This window comes from Cololabis saira, chromosome 6 (genome assembly GCF_033807715.1).
Source record: "Cololabis saira isolate AMF1-May2022 chromosome 6, fColSai1.1, whole genome shotgun sequence".
NCBI classification, from domain to species: domain Eukaryota; kingdom Metazoa; phylum Chordata; class Actinopteri; order Beloniformes; family Belonidae; genus Cololabis; species Cololabis saira.
The window spans coordinates 37,702,796-37,717,684 of record NC_084592.1 but is presented as its reverse complement, the minus strand read 5'-3'; the positions used below and the strand labels follow the sequence as shown (position 1 = coordinate 37,717,684).

General features: G+C 44.4%; 1 protein-coding gene across 3 annotated transcripts in view; it reads right to left on the bottom strand.

Moving 5' to 3' along the window:
• Positions 1 to 214: 214 nt before the first annotated feature.
• Positions 215 to 14,889, bottom strand: part of LOC133446170 (zinc finger E-box-binding homeobox 2-like) — a 28,176-nt gene continuing 13,501 nt past the window's right edge. For 2 of the 3 annotated variants that reach the window (XM_061724080.1, XM_061724083.1), the window contains exons 6-9: positions 13,845 to 13,953; positions 11,209 to 13,082; positions 8,627 to 8,807; positions 215 to 4,098 (exon numbers count right to left, since the gene is read on the bottom strand). In XM_061724080.1, the coding sequence (XP_061580064.1) occupies positions 3,491 to 4,098; positions 8,627 to 8,807; positions 11,209 to 13,082; positions 13,845 to 13,953 (2,772 nt within the window). In that variant the 3' untranslated portion in view covers positions 215 to 3,490. The remainder of the gene's footprint in view (positions 4,099 to 8,626; positions 8,808 to 11,208; positions 13,083 to 13,844; positions 13,954 to 14,889) is intronic. The other variant, XM_061724081.1, reaches the window with a different exon arrangement.

Below are 14,889 nucleotides of genomic sequence, written 5' to 3'. Positions count from 1 at the left end.
GATTGTTTCCAAGCCTTTTGGGGTTTATCTAAAAGATGGGCTATCAGTGCATGCAGGGCTTCACGTGCTCAGTGTCACTGCATCCCGTGTGAGATCGAGCTGAGCGATGATGTGACTGAAGAGAAATGTGACGGTAATGTGAGGAGGCTAAAAACAGTCTCCATCATCATCATCGTCATGCTAATGAATCAAACAGAGGTGGCGAGGCTACAAGAAGAATAACACAGCTTTATTAAAATTTAATTTGGCTACATTTATTCGAGCATGGTCATTTCCCAGAGAAATTAAACATTTAAAATAAGAATACTTCAGACATTTCAGGAATTCCTTCACCATCATCCTCACGATCATCATCAGTCCTTCATCACCGCTTCACTGGGATGACTAAAGTGGACTTTTTAACTTTGAAAAATACAGTGTTTTCACAATAATCATTGTATCAAAACTTCCTCAAATTTAGAATTTCCAGTAGTTTCAAAAAGAAATAAGACGTAAAGAAAACAAAGGAGAAATTTACCAAATACCGCAGACCCTCTCACATGTTTTTGTCCCAATAGTCGATGACAGAACCTCTTTACTAAAATATATGTATTTGTGAGGAACTCTAATACTGTACACTACAGTATGAAATAAATAAAATTAGAAATATAAAATGAGTCACATAAATAAAATGGCAAATTCTCAAAAAAAGGAAAAAAAGTGAAATTTGTGTTGGAAAATTCAACAAAAAAACAAAATAGTAATACTGACAAAAATACTGTCATGGAACAAAAAGAAAGACATGAAATTGCACAAACATTTGTAAACTAACAAACATCCTTCTATCTACGCTAATACTGATGAATCAAACAGGATGAGATATTCACTGTAATACTGAAGCCGAGGACAGGTGTGACACTGTACAGGGATGGCACTTTATAAAACGCACAGGTGAAAGGTTTGCATATAAGGCTTTCTCTGGAGAAAAATTAAACACACAAAAAAGGCCCTGTCCTCTTTCTGAGAGGGAGCCTTTCCTGTCACGCTCCTCTCACTTCTCTTTAAGACTCACATCAACATTTTACTTGGAAAATCACACAGGTTTAAATATTCCTTCACATAAAGAAAAGAAAAAAAGAATCAGGAGGCCCAAAACCGTGTGGTTAGTTGGCAAAAACAAAGTAGGATAAAAAAACAAAAACAAAACAAAAAAAATGTCACAGTAAAAGGAGACAAATTACAACAATAACACTGACAGGACGTGTCTGAGTGTTCGAGGCTTCATTCCCTCTTTTTTTTAAATCTTTTTTTCATTATTATTATTTTGTAGTGATTTGGGAGGCGAGTGCAATTTTCTGAAGTTGGTTTCGAACACAACGAGACACAGAAGTTAAGAACATTTTAGCACCACACAGCTTTTAGGCCTTTATAATACTGTACATTAATAAGTTTCACTTCATTTCATTATAGTGATAAGCATTACTTCTTCTTTTATTTCATATTTTTTTTCTTTTTTTTTTGCATATCATGGACTTCGCCGTTCTCCCGCCTTCGTGACTTGACGTCAGCGGTCACCATGTTCCATCTGAGACCTGTGAACCTTTTCAGGTGTGGAAACGAGCTGCATCAGTAGTTCAGCCTCGTAACACCACTGCTAACGATTGATAACGACTAGTCGAACCCCCACTGCGTTATTCAGACTTCCTTCATCAGAACTCATCATACTAACGTTCCTGTCCTTGTTGAATTTCACGTGAAACATTTGTGACTTTTGAATTATCAGGTTCAGGGTGAGAGCCGCTATCCACGCGAACAAGCAGCTGTTTCAGCTAAGAAGCTAATGTGCGCCAGATAATATTAGCTGAATAACAGTCGCTGGTCGGTGAGGAGTAAATTCAGATTTCAAGGGCCTCCCTGCTTTCACATGGTCAGGTTTCACAGCTGCTTCTGGACCTTTTGTAGCATTAGCTTCATACTGGGTTGAAATGCTAACGCGATGGAGGAACAACAAAACCTTTGGGATGACAAATTTTATCCAAAATGTAACATAACTGTAACATGTAACACGTAAGCTGAGCGCAGTGTTAGCTGCTTTAACTTCTTAGCCATCACTGTGCAGAGCCTGGTGATGGCTAAGAAGTTAAAGAAGCTAACAGCCCCTCCCGTCTCCCAGTGGTTGATTAAGTTACTATATTCTGATTATAATTATTACGAAAAATATTTTGATTTTGTGCATCTCTACTTTAATGTTGCGGTTTATCTGTCAATAAAAGGACCTTGATTTGATCTTTTCTATTATGCGAAAAGGTGAACAGCTTAGCAAGTGCACAGCAAGCCCAGTGTTATCAAGCTAACAAAAGCTAAGAGGCTGAAGCTAGTAGCACAGACCATTCGTTTTCACTGGTTTGTTGTTACTGTATGCTCTTTGAAAATTAACTTGAATCTCTGCATCTCCATTTTAATACTCTATCTTTAAAGGACTTAAACCACATTGTTGTTTATAATTTCCAACCAGTTCATTCAGAAAAACACAACCATACAAGATTATGTGTGGCACCTAATATTAGCTGAATTGGAGGTGGAGAGCAAGATTCAGATTATTGTCACATAATCAGGGTTTACTGTTAAAATATGACCAAATGTAAGTGAAATGAAGCAGCTTCTCTTCCTTTAGTGGCATTAGCATTGTAACAAAAATAAATGAAACGTTTAAATTGTTTTAAAAGATACCAAATGTCACCTACACACCAGAATGTGGACCGAGAACGGTTAAAATTTTGTCTAAATTTAGAATTTGACGACTCATCCTGGTGGAAGTTCAACCCTAATGCTTTGGATTTAAGAAAACATGTAAATCCTGGTAATAAATGAGTTTTCCAGCAGCGTTTCATGGGAACTCCATATGAGCAATGTTAGCAGCTAGCCGAGTTAGCATTAAAAAACTGTTCAACAGCTGGAAACCTGGACCGACCCAATGATCAGGTCACGACCGTTGACGTCTGGCAAATCATTGCACTTGTGTTTATTCTCACTAGCGCGAGCGGTAGCGACCTGGGACGTGAGCGAAGAAAACTAGATTTTCAGGGTTCAAACATCAATAAAAAAGAAAAACATGTATGAGTGTCATACACAAAGTCTTTCGAGGTTTTAAAACTTCAAAATTTTACAGATGTCTATTTACAATCTAAAACTTTCCGACCGAACCTGATAAATCTGAAGTCTTCGGATTTTTTTGTCACTACTGTTAATGCGAAACGAACCGGCGGGAGCCTGGAACACACTGATGTGGCAGAGGAGACGCTCCGTTCGTCCCTCGCGGTGGACGACGGATAACAGGACAGTGCAAGACAAAGCAAACCTTCCTGACCTATTTTCACTGTAAACTTAATGAGGGAAGTCTGATGTGAAACAATAATTTGGTGTAAGACAGATGAAAGACGTCTCGTCAGTAGAGCAGACGCTCTGCGCGCCCTGATCGTGTTTTTTTTTTTTCCTGCTTCACTTTTCTGGATCAGTCCTCCTGGTCCGACTTGCCTTCTGTCTTCCCTTCTTGTGAACTCTCGTCCATCAGCTGTGCAGAGTCTTTGCCCTCCTCCTCCCTCGTCGAGTCCATCTGGCTCCTGCTGGAGCTCTCCTCCACCTCCTCGTCCTCCTGTCTTTCCCTGAAACTTTCCTCCTGACTGTCTGTCACCTCCTTGTACGTCTTGCTGTCCACTTCCCTCTCCACCTGTCCTTCCCCTCCCTCTCTGCCATCCCTCAGGATCATACCGCCGTTGTCCTCCTGGTGGTCCTCCAGGTCCGAGTATCCGATCGGCCCCAGGCCGTGCAGATAGGCCTGCCGCATCAGCAGCTCGGTGGGCTCCAGACCGGCGGCCACCACGCCTCCGCCTCCCTTGTCCCTGGCCTCTCTCTCAGCCGCCTCGCGCTCCTCCGCCTCTCTCTTGCAGTAGGAATAGCGGTGGTTCATGTGCTGCGAGTACGAGCCCGAGTGCGAGAAGCGCTTGCCGCACTTGTCGCACTGGTAGGGCTTCTCTCCGGAGTGCAGGCGCGAGTGCTCGATCAGGTGGTGCTTGTGTTTGAAGGCCTTCTTGCAGATCTGACACTGGTGAGGACGTTTACCTGCAGACACACAAGGACAGCAGGGGACCGTGAGGACGACATCCAGAAGCAAAACTGCACAGCAGTCACAGCACAATGACACAAATGTTCACATCGACCTGCTTTGCTTTCTGGTTGTTTCACAGATCATTTTTGATTGTTGCCACATGTTTCTCCTCTTAAATCAGCATTACAGCTTCCTGTGACCCACTTACGAGATACGAGGTGAAGCCAGATGGAGCTTAAGATGGAAGAGCTGAATAAAACCTCTGTAACGTGGGTCTGTGATGTCACAGTATCTGTGAAATCTGTCCGGCTTACTGGATGACATATTTTCCAACTTAGATGGCCCCAAACAAAGTGATATGGTCTTCTAAAGATCGGTAGTCACTTCAAACACCTGAACTGATACTTTTAGGCACAATTCTTTTTTATATTTCATGATATGCCCCTTTAAAACCTAAAAAAATACCTTCCTTAGGTTTTCATCTCTGTATCTGAGGCAGCTTGTTTCTATAGAAATGGCAGTGAGCGGTCTCGACAGGGAGACGGCGGACGTCACGATGCTCCAAACCAACTTGAAGGGTTTTGTGCCCTTGATGTGTTGGAGATGACGGCTGCTTCTTTTTCTGGAGTACACCTGATGGGTTCGCGATCGCGTGAGTCTGAGCGAGTTCGAACCGTTCAAACCTACGTCTTTAAATAAAGACCCCTGTTACGCTGTGTCCGTCTGTTGTCATGACAACGGCGAGATGCCTGAGAGGCCGTGAGGCAACTTGAACCTGCGAAGGCCTGCGGGGAACTGTGGTGACATCACAGCTCCGGATTTAACCCCGAGGAGGAGCAGGAATCCTGCACAGCCGTGACACAGCCCGACACACACGCATGCACGCACACACACAAACACACACACACACACAGGCACACACAAACACACACACACAAACACACACACACACACAGATTTTGTGCTGGATTTACTATGATTCCGTATGGGCGGAAAATTCTTCCATCTGACTGAACAGGATGCTCCGTCGGCTGCCAACCGGCAGGCTGAACGCCGTCCAATCACACGTCCCACGCACACATGCACCGAAAACACGGCTCCACACACACACACACACACACGCACACACACACGCACACACACACACACACACACACACACACACACACACACACACACACACACACACACACACACACACACACACACACACACACACACACACACACACACACACACACACACACACACACACACACACACATGCAGGCAGGTTTGTAGCCACAAATAGACCCGGGATGCTTGTAACATCTTCCATAACTGGCATACTGTACTGTAACACACACATGCACACACATGCACACACGCGGGGCAAATGTAACTGAGAGGGCGGATTCCTGCTCCGAGTGTTTGGGGGGGGGGGGTGAACGAAAGATGATGCAACTGAGTGTAAGAGATGAAGGTAGAACAGGTCACAGTGTTTAAAAGATGGCACTCAGGTACCGCCGGCACAACAGACCACCGGGAAGAGGCCTCCGGTTTTAGTTTCATATAATTACTTTCTTTTTTAAAGTCCACACTACTTCCCGAAGTCTTAATAAAATGTCTAAAACACGCACTGGTCCAAAACCCCCGCAGATACAGTCATGTTGTAACAACTCTATTCAAAGCTGGTGGTTTTAGGGGGCGGAGTCAGACTTTACTCCACCGGGAGAGCTCATCGGGATCAATACCTGCATGTTCACATGTATTTGATGAACGCGTGCGTTCTCTGAACTGGGTGACGTCAGGCATCGCTGAGCTAGGTGTTGGTTTTTGCATGTGGAGGAGAGGGCGTGGCTTCGGTCAAATGTTTTCAACTTGTGACATGTCAACGTCAGTGCCAGGCAATCAAGATGCGGCTACACAGCTGGCGCTAGCCAATCAGAGTAAATGGGGGGGCGGGACGGTTTCAAAATACGGGTCTTATTTGTACATTGAAATTGAAAAGTTTTGATTGGTTGTTTGGAAGCACTGCCCATCTAGTTTAAATGTAGGGCTGGGCGATATATCAAGATTTTAATATATATCGATATATTTTCAAACACGATATGGTACGAGACAATATTGTTTATATCGATTAAAAAAAAAAAAAAAAATTTTTTTTTTTTTTTTACATTTTTTTTAAAAATGATTTTGATATAGCTTATTTTCTGACAAATTGACTTGAATGTTTTATTTGAGATTTGCACAAATGTTTTGTTATTTGCACAACTGTCAACCTCAGTGGAAAAGTCTGCCTGTTACTGTCTACATTGTATTAATTGCACAGTGTATTTTAATTTAATTGTTATGCAGGAAAGGGATATTTGTTTTATTTTGTTCAAGAAGCATTTTTATTCTATATATGCAGGCAGTTTATTTTTATTTCATTTGTTTTATACATTTTGATATTGTGCAGACCTCTGTTAATAAAGGAACCTGTGTGACATTTGGCACGAGGCTTTGTATTAAAACTGACTGTTTTTTTTAAGGGTTTGCCTCAGAAAAAAATGAAGCTAACATAGATGCTATGCTATAATCCTTTGGGGGAAACCCCAATTAAGGCACAGAAAAAATATCGAGATATATATCGAGTATCGCCATTCAGCTAGAAAATATCGAGATATGACTTTTGGTCCATATCGCCCAGCCCTATTTGGAAGCACTGCCCATCTAGTTTAAATGTATCCATGACAACTGTACGGGGTGTGAATTTGTATGTATGACATTATATATGGCCACAGATTTGTCCCGGACCAATCCAGGAAACTGATCCAGATAACCAGAGGGTGATGTCATGGGGGGGTTGTCCACTTCTTTCTATACAGTCTGTGTGCCCCACTTTATACAGACAGATTTGTTTTTAGGTGTTGACTTGCCCTTAAAGCTGTGCCCAGACCACTCCTGAGGTACAGCAGATGCTGAATGGTGTGACTGAGGAGCGTTAGACGAGAAAACTATGATCTGATCTGGGCCTGTGATGTCACAAAACCCTGTAAATCTGACCAGAGATTCAGCCTCAGGCTGCCCAAAACTTACTTCAACACACGCAAATATACACTCTCAAACAGTAAAACTGTCATCATTTCAAAATATCCATCCATCCATCCATCCATCGTCCGCCGCTTATCCATTCCCGGGTCGCGGGGGCAGCAGCCTCAGCAAAGATGCCCAGACTTCCTTCACCCCAGACACTTCCTCCAGCTCCTCCGAGAGGAGTCCGAGACGTTCCCAGGCCAGCCGAGAGACATAGTCTCTCCAGCGTGTCCTGGGTCTGCCCCGGGGTCTCCTCCCGGTGGGACATGCCTGGAACACCTCCCTAGGGAGGCGTCCAGGAGGCATTTCAAAATATGTTTCCTTTAAACTGAAGTTCGACATTTCAGCCAGAAACGGTTTTCATCAGAATTGATCATAAATCATTCGGGTCTAAGCACCAGCTAACTTGGATTATTTTACTCGGACGACATGATGATGCAACTGTGTAAAAGAGACGAAGCAGAAAGAAAACCACATGAGAGCGCTGGTTTGTCACTTCTTTGAATGAATTAAGTTTAAAACTTTCCTGATTTACACTCAGATCATAATCATATTTGATAAGCAGCACAGACCCTCTCAGTGATGTGTACATGCCTTTTCAGTTGTCATTTCAGAACTTAATTCAGAAAAATTCAAACTTTAAATCTGCCCGGGCTTCATGTGTTGTGATTAAAGTTTAACAAACCTTTGCTCAAATTATTTTTGTGTACAAAAGCTAATAGTAACCATCTGATCATAGCGTATCTCAGGATTAGGCAAACACAACCTCAGACGAACAACAACATACAACTTCAGTCATTGTGCAATTTAACAAAAATTTTGTCAAAAAGAAGAAAAATATTTCAGGCAATACTTAGTACCCTCCTACTGCTTCCACAGCAAAGGACTGTTCATCAATAAGTCCAGATGATCAGCAGGTGTGCTGACCTCTTTTTGACTGTTTGCTGGTCTGGAGCATCCAGGTGTGTTTTAACACACTTGCCAAGAGGGAAAGACATAAGTCGTGTTGCTGCGCATCAGCCAGGAAAGGTTTATAAAAGCATCTCCAAATTATTGTGATTTCAAAGCTCTTCAGTGAGAAAGATTATTCACGAGCAGATATGCAGAAACATTGTAGATTATAGTTTTTGTTAAATAAATACCTTCTTGGCAAAACAAAGTGATATATTGTTGTTTGTTTGAGGTTGTAATTGTCTGATAGTGAGACCAACAATAACCAGACGCTTTTTAAAAACATAAGAGGTAGTAAAAACTCTCTCTACCCCTCTGCTGAAAAGAAAGGAACATGTTAAAGGCCACGGTTTGCAAAGAACAAAACAGAAAAATAACGCAAAAGGGAAAAGAAGAGCTACAAGTGGGAAGCTAAGTGAAGAATATAAGTTTAAAAGAGGGAATGGGACAAAAGTATGAAGACAAGAAATGAAAGCAGGGGGCACAGAAGCATCGGGGGTGGAGTAAAAAGAAGTGTCCAAATGTTATATATACCTGTGTGCTCATATTTGTGTCTTAGGAGGGAACTGGTCTTCTGGAATGTTTTGTCGCACAAGTCACACGCGTACATACCACTTTCAGTCTTCTTAATCTTCTTCCTGGAGAGCAACGAGTCGCTGTCTGTCAGGTCGTCCAGGCCTGACAGATAGTCCACCGTCCCGTCCAGCAGATCCCCCTGAGACAGAGACAGAGCTTCAGTGATAATCCCACACCTGTCGACTTCACGCTCTGAGACACCTTATGCTGCCGCCCCCCTACAGCTGCCATGATCCCAAGTCTGGACAGGGCTTAACGGCCCAACCTGGGTAAGTCCCTTATCCAGGAGACACTTAAAAAAAGGGGGTGGTGGGGAGACATATGGGATGGGGAGGTAATGGATGAAGGGCACAAATACTGACCGACGCCAGGTGAACTTAATTCAGTGACTAATCTGTGGTCCTCCACTAAAACCCAAGATGAGGATATGACTGATTAAGGACGCTAATGAAGTAGCCTGTGGCCAGTGGTTGATAGATGAGTAGAAATACTAATATTGTGCATCACGCATAAGACTAGACTGTCCAATGACTGTCCTGGACTGTCCAATGCCTGTTCAACGCCTGTGCACTCCTCTGATAATAGTCTTTTCACTGCAAAAGTCTAGAATTGTTTAAAAAGCCATCATTTCAGAGGTCAATGCTACATTTGAATGTTAAGACGCTCACTCACACCACGCCAGAGCAACCAGAGTTGAGGACTGTGACTGCTCCGTCCCCCCATGCACCTCCTTGCAGACACCAAGGCGTCCATAGCCAGCTGAGAACTGCATTCTCCCTGGGGTGTCCTAATGTCTGCCTCAACTCCTTCTCCAGGAGGGATCCAAACCAATCTCGGATTACTAATCTTCCAACTCAGCAACTGCGTTTGGGAAACTCAGCTCAGTTACTTGCTGTCATGAGCTTTTTGTTTTTCAGTCATTACCCAAAATTCTTGACCACAGGTGAGGGTAGCAATGAAGATGGCCGAGAGTGGAGCCTTTTGGGTCAACTCTATTCCAGTGTACTGAAAAAGGTCTGGCAATCACTAATGGCGCACTTGTGAGATGGTCCTCAACGAATGGGACTGAAGAAGGACCATGATGAACCGTGACCCTGCATTCAATAAATAATCAAACACTTCTTCAAATGAGGTATTACAACCAAACCACACCGTAGTCAGTCTTTTTATGGACAAACTCAAGCTGTTTCCCCCCCTTGGGTGACAACCCAATGAAAAATAACCCCAATGCAAAATTAATTTTCAATGCAAACTTAATTTTGATGGATTCAGCTCCATATACCCCCTTCAGTTTGGACCTTAAGCAACTGTATATGTAAGAGTCTCTGTGAGGTCCAGTTTACAGCCCCAACTGTAACTGCTTGTAGCCCATTAAAGAAAATCCATCCATCCATCCATCCATCCATCCATCCATCCATCCATCCATCCATCCATCCATCCATCCATCCATCCATCCATACATCTATCCATCCATCCATCCATCCATCCATCCATCCATCCATCCATCCATCCATCCATACATCTATCCATCCATCCATCCATCCATCCATCCATCCATCCATCCATCCATCCATCCATCCATCCATCCATCCATCCATCATTATCCATCCATCCATCCATCCATCCATCCATCCATCCATCCATCCATCCATCCATCCATACATCCATACATCTATCCATCCATCCATCCATCCATCCATCCATCCATCCATCCATCCATCCATCCATCCATCCATCCATCCATCCATCCATCCATCCATCCATCCATCCATCCATCCATCCATCCATCCACCCATCCATCCGTTATCTACACCTGTTTATGGTAGGCACGTTGGCTTGTCAGAAATGTACAAATCGAAATGTAAAAAGTTGTCATATATTTATTTGCCCATCAAAACAACTGAATTTGAACCCAATTTGACCGTTGTTTTACCTGGTTAGGACAGGTGGCAGGGAATGCTCAATCACAGACACAGACACAGACTGTTCCAACTCGTCCCCTCTGGACGGCGCTACAGAGCACTGTACGCTAAAACCTCCAGACACAAGGACAGTTTCTTCCCCCAAGCTGTTGCTCTGATGAACTCTCACAACTAATAGTCTCAGCGAAACAAACCAATCACGTGCAATAACAATAGCAATAGCAACTGCTAACAATAGCAATTACATGCTGTAACAAGCACCTTCCGGCAATAATTATGTCTGCCTCACTCTGCTGCACCTCTCACTTTTTTTGTATTTTTTGTATAATTTTTTGTATAATTTGTTTTGTATAATTGTATAAATGTTATTTTATTCAGAGCTGCCATTTTTCTCTACCTCAAACTGCTGCACCTTAGTTGTTTATTTGTATATACAGTATGTCATCAAGTACCACATTTGTTTATTTACTGCCTAAAGAGCGAAATAACCAGAGTTAAATTCCTTGTTGGACAATGTTCGAACCTGGCCAATAAAGATGATTCTGATTCTGATTCTAACCTAAACTGACAATGGAGAGCAGAAAAAAATACAGCATCATCACTGAGATCTAGTTTTACCTGTAAACCTTTCCGCTGGTACTTTCTCCTCTGCTGCATTTCAGCAAATGTTGCAGCTCCGGTGGCATAGGTGTAGGCCATGTGAGGCAGGAAGCTCATGGGATCGAGACCTGGATACGGCCTGAGGCCTGGGATGGTGGCCGCGGCAGGACTCATAAAGGTGGGTGGAGGAAACGCTCCATGAGGTGGCAAGGAGGTGTAGACATGGTTGCCAGTGAAGGGGTTAATCCCAAAGATGGGACTGGTGCTTTTCTCCAGCTGGTTGGAGTTCCCTCCGCCATCAGAGCCCAAGACCTCTTTCTTGATGTTGATGTGGTCTAAGGGCCCGCAGCCTTGTTCGCGTCTTGAAAATTCCCCATTGCGCTCGGTGACTAAACCATTAGGTCTGGGTCTCCTCTCCCCCAGCTTCTGCGCAATGTGTTTGGGCAGTGAAAGATCCAGTGGTATATCCCCATGGGCATCCTCAGATGTGAGGCTGTTTGGAGTGTAAGAGCTACTCTGAGAGTTTTTAGAGGAGGTGGAAGAAAGGTTGAGGGGTGATGGAGTGTTGCTTCTCAAGTGGTCCGAGGGGTCTAGTGGTTTGTCCCCTGTTGTTTGCCTGTTAGCTGTAAACTGGTTAGCCTTTGTGAGTCTGTGGGAAGCGTCACCATTGGTGAAGCCACCATGTAAATCTATGGCAGAAAGTGGCATTGGAGACTGGCTCAATCTGTGGTCTGGTCCACCACGGTCAGGAAGGGGGGACTTTTTCCATAAACTTCCCATATGGTGATTTTGACTCTTCCACTGGGCAAACCACTCCTTAACAAACTCCTGAGGAAGGCCAACTGCAAGTGAAATCTTGAGCAGTTCCTCTGAGTTGGGCTCAGTGTTCATAGCAAAGTAGGCCTTGAGTACTGAAACGTGGTCCTTGAAGAGGTTGGGGGGGCTGGTTGCCCTGTCATTACTGGACAGTTCGTCAGCTATTGCACCCTGACGGCTGGAAGGACTGCTGCCTGTTGGCTGAAGGACCGCTTTGATTTCCTCATTCATTTTGCACAGATAGCGCTCGTGTTGATGCAGAGGGATGGGCCCGGGGAAAGTCTCCTTGCAGTACTGGCAAGAGAATGGAACAAGCTGGTTTTGTTCGTCAAATGACTTTTCTGCACTGCTCAGGTCAACTGAGGTGTTTAGTTTCTCCTTCTTGACATCCACTTGTGTCTTGGACTCATTGATCAGACTTTTAGCCTCATTGACCTTCTCCAGTGTGTAGTCGATTATGCTCTTAGTGGGGCTGCTGTGTCCCATCACCTGAAAACTTGCTTGGGCCTTCATTTGAGCCCCCAATTCCCTCATATAGGCTCTTAGCTTGGATATTTCTTCTGGGTTACTGTCCATCTTCTGTCTGCACACAGTGTTGTCCACCATCTGAAGCACTTTTTGCACCTTGTTCAGGTTACTTCCAAGCGATCCCGTGTAACCCAGCAGGGGGAAGTCTAGCCCCATGCCTCCCAGATGTTGAAGTGGGCTCTGGGAGGAGCTATGTACGCCCAGGGGGCTTCCGCCATGACCATTTAGGTAGACCCCTGGTCCTGTAAACCCGGGCTGTGAGGCCATCAGCAGTCGGTAGTCGTTGAAGTCCAATGGCTCAGCTTTGATGTCCAGCGGACCCTGCTGATCTTGTGCGCAGCCCAGTTTTTGCCGGAGATGGGCGAGGGCGGGGCTTCCAGGCGAGGAGGTTGTCGAATTGGGAGAAGATCCAGGTTTGTTCCCTCCGTTGCGCACACGCCCGTTGAGGGCAATCAGACCGATACATTTCTTGCTGCTGATGTGGGAACTGTAGGATCCAGAGTGGGAGAAGCGCTTCTTACAGTTGGAGCACTCGTACGGCTTCTCACCTGCAGCAAAACAAAACACAAAGATTATTTTCAGCTCAGGGCACAAATCAACCTCAAATAATGATCAGATTTCAGTTTAAATATCATAAGAGTGTTTGTGTCAACACTTGACCGACTTCTGCTATCACCATCATCAGGCTCAAATGTTTCCTAGGTACTAGCTACCTAGGTAGGGTTTACGAGCAGGCTTGGCAGTTGTGACTCAGTTGGGTAAGCAGAGATGGCCACCATGTTTCTTCTTACAGGGCATGTATTATGCTTCTCCTGTCTTTCGAAGGTTCAAAGTGATCACATTAAATTTTTCTTTGGGGATCAATAGCGTATTCTATCTGTCTATTCCCATTTTGAGGCTGTCTAACTGTTATTTAAGGAGGTACATTAATGTCTGGAAAGTGAATAGTGGTTTGCTGCAATTTTGGTTTATGAATCAAGCTCCTGGCGATGATGAATCCCTGGCTAACATACAGTTCAAGTTTCTGTGTGTTTATGCTATCAGTATGTCGCCATCTTGGAGCTGAATAGTTAACCGTGACAAGCTTTGGACAACAAAGTAACACTCAGTGATAGACTGATTGTTTTTTGACTTTTCCTTCTGCGTTTAGGGATTCCCTGCAGCCCACAGTTGTTGTGACAGCAGCTCCGAGGCTCCATTAATCAAATACGACACATTTGTCTTTCACTGCGAGCAATTTCAGACAACTGCATTTTGCTGTTCCTCCATCTCTCAGAGCCGATCTTTCATTGAGACGGCATTCCACTCACCGCTGTGAATACGGAGGTGCTCCTTCAGGTGGTGCTTGTACTTGAAGGCTTTTCCACATTCGTTGCATTTGAACTTGCGGTTTCCAGCTCCTTCATTGAGCAGCGGTGGCTGTGGAGACAAAAACAGATTTGAAGTGATGGAGGTGGAGTGGGAGAGGACCAGAGAGGGAACTCGAGCTGACAGTGGAGCAGATGAGATGGTGACAGATTCTACTGGAACTCTGTGTGAAAGGCATTCTGAGAAACAGCGTGGGCTGCCGTTGTTCAGAGGTTACACTTTCTGGTGGAGGTGAATTCCCAACATTTGAAATGCAAATACACAGATAAACAAACACCAGCAGTGTCTGGGGGGAGTCTCCACCCCCCACAGCAGAGTGGGAGCTCAAATCCTTTCGTCTCAGATGAAACACGAACCTGAACACTCATCTCTGCTTTATCTAGCAGATACAAGATTCTTCTCTTGGGTTTGCTCTGACGTTTAATAACCGCAAGTTAGACAAGACAAAAGGCCCAACGAAGAAGAGGACGTCACTCGGACTGACTTCTGAGCATTTCAGCATCAACGAAAACCACACTTTTACAGACGAGTTGGACCTCAAAGCTGCTGACTTCACGTTGTAGAGTGGATGACGTCATGATTACATCAGTGACAACGCTCTCGAGGCGCCGCTGCGCCACCAGCTGAAACCCTCTACAGCACAGAAGGATGAAGCATGAACATCCATCCAACGATGGGACTCCATCCATCCATCCATCCATCCATCCATCCATCCATCCATCCATCCATCCATCCATCCATCCATCCATCCATCCATCCATCCATCATCCATCCATCCATCCATCATCATCTGACATCCATCCATCCATCCATCCATCCATCCATCCATCCATCCATCCATCCATCCATCCATGGGACTTCCATTCATCCATCCATCCATCATCCATCCATCCATGGGACTTCCATCCATCCATCCATCCATCATCCATCCATCATCTGACATCCATCCATCCATCCATCCATCCATGGGACTTCCATCCATCCATC